General features: G+C 62.6%; 1 protein-coding gene across 1 annotated transcript in view; it reads left to right on the top strand.

Annotated features, from left to right (window-relative positions):
• The window catches only part of CHLNCDRAFT_58610 (hypothetical protein), a gene marked incomplete at both ends in the record, with an annotated part of 14,252 nt that overhangs the window by 8,465 nt on the left and 1,241 nt on the right, over positions 1–4,546 (top strand). The window contains 11 exons of the mRNA XM_005845364.1: positions 525–681; positions 1,872–1,991; positions 2,118–2,143; positions 2,252–2,344; positions 2,524–2,649; positions 2,874–2,948; positions 3,068–3,144; positions 3,297–3,316; positions 3,452–3,577; positions 3,671–3,693; positions 3,913–4,460. Of these exons, the coding sequence (XP_005845426.1) occupies positions 525–681; positions 1,872–1,991; positions 2,118–2,143; positions 2,252–2,344; positions 2,524–2,649; positions 2,874–2,948; positions 3,068–3,144; positions 3,297–3,316; positions 3,452–3,577; positions 3,671–3,693; positions 3,913–4,460 (1,391 nt within the window). The remainder of the gene's footprint in view (positions 1–524; positions 682–1,871; positions 1,992–2,117; positions 2,144–2,251; positions 2,345–2,523; positions 2,650–2,873; positions 2,949–3,067; positions 3,145–3,296; positions 3,317–3,451; positions 3,578–3,670; positions 3,694–3,912; positions 4,461–4,546) is intronic.

Below are 4,546 nucleotides of genomic sequence, written 5' to 3'. Positions count from 1 at the left end.
CTGCCCTCATTGCATACATAGTGCGCCTTTCCCTGCTTTTCTAGTGACCTAGCGTTCCGCACTGCCGTTTGGCCAGCCCATGCTCCCGTACCGTTGCGTTTCTCCCCAATGCGCCATGCCACTTTGCCAGTCATACACACGTTTCGATGCGTGCCCTGTCAGCTGCTTGCGTTGCATGTCGCCTTGCTCCACCCCTGTTTTATTGCTTTCTCTGCTTTCGCCCGGTTCCCGTCCCGTTTCGGCGGGGAGTCTATGTTGCAAGCTAGTTCTTGCTTTACCAGACTTTAAGCCCACACAAGCAAGCAGGCGCTGGAGCTAGTGTCTAAACCCTCCGAGAGGGCACAGGTTCGATTCCTCCCATGTCGAAACTTTGTGAGGACAAACGCGGCATAGCTGACCGGCTCAGCGCCAATCCAAGCCAATTCCTTCGGGAACGCCTAATAGAATCGCCAAGGCTTCGGCACAGGCCTCCCCGGGACCCATTCACTACTAGTGGGGGGTACTGCACTTGGCGCGTCGGGCAGATCAAATAATGGTCTAAAGCTAGACGTTAAAACCGGGAAGTTAAGCTTGTGGAGGCTCTTCCCCACCTTTACCTTTACCTTTACCCTGCGTGAGCCGCGGGAGGACGAGACAGATCTTCGGCTGCAAGACCTGGCTGCTGCGTCAGTGCTTGTGCAGGTGGGCTGGGCTGCAACCCTGTGTTACAGTCACCCCGCTATGATAGGCCGCGTGAGCAGACCTTGGGCAGGGGGCACACGTGATCAAGGGGCATCAAGAGAGGGGGTGGACCATGGAGCACCCTCTCCATGGCTCCGACCACCCTCCCCCCAGCTGAGCGTCCCAGGGTCACCCCACCCTGGCCCCGCTCCCCGTCCTGCCGGACACGCAACCCCCACAACGTGGTGGGGGACGTGGGGATCCTTAGCAGCTTAGGCCTGCCAGGCCGACGGGTGCCGATGCTGGTGCGGGCTCCCGGCGGCAGGCAGCGCCGCCGCCGGGCACTCAAATGGCATGGGGCACATGGGCCCCCATGCCCGCACATCTCCCAGGCACATGAAAATACCAGAAGGCTGCACATGTAAGGGTGCATGCATTGCAGGCAGGAGTGCAAAGTGGCCTGCCGCGGCGGTCGGCTGTGCCATTACTCAGTCAGCCGCCGCTACCGTGCCGGGCTTGGCGTTCCCATGCCAACATGCCGGCGTGCCATCGCGCAAGGGGCCAGTGAGTGTGTGAGGTGGAGGTGGGGGTGGTGGGGCTGCCGCTGACCGTTGCTTGCTGACGCTGACGCTGCTCTTACCTGCGGGGGGAGGGGGTGGGTCGGGAGCCAAGGCCGGGCAAAAGATGCCTGGGCCCTACTCAAGGGAACCGGGGGAGTCACTGTGCCAGGGCAGCAGCATGCTCCTCATGGCACCGGTCGGCAAACCGGGCCAGCCGGCCCTGCCTGGCCTGGCCGAGGAAGGCGGCCAGGGAGGGCAAGGCGTGGCCGGGACTGTGGAAGAGCTCAGCATACTCCTCCCTCAGCCCAGCGTATAGGGGGCAGTCATACACTGCGTGGCGTACGTCCTCTAGAGGGGCCTGGCAGTGGGGGCATGGGCGCTGGGTGCGGTCCAGCCGCTGCCACCGGCCTGTCTCCTCAGCCATCCAGTGCGACCCCGTGCGCCACTGCGCCAGGCGCACCCGGCGCCGGCGCTCGGGCACATCGCACAGGAACGACGCAACCCGCACGAGGGGCTGCCGTTCTGCATGCTTTGCATACCTGGGCACCCACCTGAGAAGTGGCGGTGGGATCCAGCATCCCATTGTTGCCAATGAAGGCCAGCCAGCTGTGCAACACGCAAAGGACCTTCCTGGACGGTCCTGTACTGCAGACCCGGGAGCTGCTTCTGCGTGACTTCCGGCAGTACAACCGCCTGCTCAACTATGTTGGCACCAGGATGGGCATCACACTCATCATCGCTGTGTTCTTCGGAACCGTGCTGGCGGGACAGGTGAGGCTGCCAAGCGGGCGGGTGCCACAAGGGAGGCGGGCAGTGGGCACATCTTGCGAGCAAGGGTGCTCAACGCAGGCAGGATGCCTCACCTACCTTGGGCAATGCTGCGCTTCCTTGTTGCAGGGTGACAACGCTTACACCTACAACGGGTGAGCAAGTGGCAGCGTGGAGCGCCTTGCCAAGTGCATTGGCGTCAGCTCGTCGGCCAAATCCACCACCCGCCCACCTAAGCTTCCTGTGCTCCGCTGCTCCTGCAGAATCTTGAACATCATGGGCATGCAATACAGCAGTGTCATGTTCATTGGCATCCTGAATGCAATGATGGTGCAGTCGATCATCTCGGTCCGCAGGTGGGCCCTCCATTTGGTTGCAGGTTGTCTGGCACGTGTTTCTGTATGCAGGCCAGGAAGGATGGTGACTGCAGCGCAGCCCATGTGCCGTGCCAAGTATGCGCTCAGGCATGCGTCGTACAGCTTCCTTCCGGACCCCTCCACATGCCTCACCATTTGGTTGTCGGCTGCACCTGCAGGACGGTGTTTTACCGTGAGCGTGCGGGCGGCACCTACCAGGTGCTCCCCTTCTCTGCGGCTGAGTTTTTGGTGGAGGTGCCCTACCTGGCGGTACAGGCAGTACTGTACTCCTGTGTGCTGTACTGGTGCGCGACTGGCTGCCATAGCAAGGGCCCGGTTCCTGCTCTTCATCTGCTTTCGCCGTTGCCGTGCGCTATCGCTTGCTCGTCAATCGGTTGCAGCAGCTGCCTGGGAGATGGGGAGCCACCCGTCGCATGCCTGGCCGCCACGCTCGCCTGGCCGCACCCAGCATTGTTGCGGCAGGCTGTGCTGCCTCCTGTGTCCAGCTCCCCGATTGCTCTCCCTCCAGGCTGGTGGGGTTCCAGGCCGAAGCTGGCAAGTTTTTCTGGTTCCTGCTCATCCTGTTCCTCACACTCCTGGTCTGGTGAGTGGAAGAGCTGGCTCCCAGTCACACCCCAGGGCTGAGGCACCATTGGAGGATTGAAAGCTGCCAGCATGTCAGGGACAAGGGCCCAACAGCGCACCAGCTGTCTTGGGGTGCAGGACATTCTTCGGCATCCACAACGTCCAGATCACTCCCTCGCTGGCCATCGCCAATGCATTCACTTCCTTCATGTATGGTGCGTGGACGGCTGGCTGCCCGCAGCAGCTGCTGCCGTTACCAGGGAGCCCTGCTGTACCGCACATTGCACTGCCCACCGAACAGTTCGCCTGCCATACCTTCTGACACACGCCACTGCTTCCCTCGGCCTGCCGCCTCCCGCTGCCACAGGCGTGTGGGACCTGTTCTGCGTGAGTGGCAGAGCGGCTGCTGGCAGCTGCCGCCTTGCCGCTGCTGGGCACGCTGGCATGGCCGCAGGGCTTAGCCGCCTGGGCACCTGCGGCCCGCCGTTTCCGACTGTGCCTGCTTGGCGGTGCCTGCTGCAGGGATTCTACAAGCCTCAGTCGCTGATACCCAAAGGATGGATCTGGATGTACTGGCTGGATCCCATCTCCTACACCCTCTATGGGCTCGTTGTTGGCGAGCTGGGAGACAACGAGGACCTCATGGCGGTGAGTGTCTGTCGTTGCCAGCTGCAGCATTTGCTTTTTTCGTTCGCTGGTGCACCCTCTCACCTCCCGCCTGCCCCACTGTAATGTGTGCAGGACCAGAGCCCGCCCATCACCAGGTAGGCCTCCCGATCACCGGTCCCCTCCTGGCGGGGGTCATGCATCCCCCACCCATCATGCATTTCAGGCTTCATCTCCCTCAAACCTCCACCATTTTCCCTCTCGTTTGTCGTGATCGACTCCGGGTAGCCCAAATGCTTCATGACTCCCCCCAAGCTGCACATCAGCGTGCATGAGTCCAACCCTGGGAGGCGCCTTGACAATGAACAGCCGCGCAGGCAGGCATCTAAAAGACCAGGCCAGGCTCCTCCTATAAATCATCCCGGGCAGCGCAGCCGGCGCCATGCCGAGGCGGGGCCAAACACCTCGAGCAGCAGCGGCTGGTGGAGCGAGCGGCAGCAGCGCAGGCACGATGCTTGGGACGACAGGAGAGAGGCGGACGAGCAGATGATGCTGGCCACCACACCGCAGCGGGCGGCGCTGCAGGCGGGGCAGCGGGCGGCAGAAATCCAGCAGGTTCAGGCGCGGCTGGACAGCACGGAGCCACTGCGCTGCTGGCCCACAGCTGGCCGGCATGACGGCACTCCTTGCTGTTTCAGGAAGACTGGAACCATGCCGGCAGTGTATCACGGCCTTGGCGGCGTGGCGGGCTCCCTCGTGGTGCCCATTTTTGAGTGCGCTTTGCACGGCGAGAAGAACGTCACAGCGCACCCGTTCCAGGTTGGCTGCGTGCCCAGCAGCCCTGTGATCAACACTGTCTACCTCTCAGAAGATTTGGTGGAGATGTTCCGGCTGTTGCAGCTCAAAGACGGCGTTGGTGGGCATGGTGGGTTGCGAGCAAACGCCGCCCAGTTTTTGCCGCCAGGCTGTCCACAAATGCACCTGCCCCCCCCGCCGCCCCCCCCCCCCCCC

This window comes from Chlorella variabilis, assembly GCF_000147415.1.
Source record: "Chlorella variabilis unplaced genomic scaffold CHLNCscaffold_18, whole genome shotgun sequence".
Taxonomy (NCBI): Eukaryota; Viridiplantae; Chlorophyta; class Trebouxiophyceae; order Chlorellales; family Chlorellaceae; genus Chlorella; species Chlorella variabilis.
The sequence above is the reverse complement of the archived record's forward strand: the minus strand, read 5'-3'. Positions and strand labels throughout refer to the sequence as shown.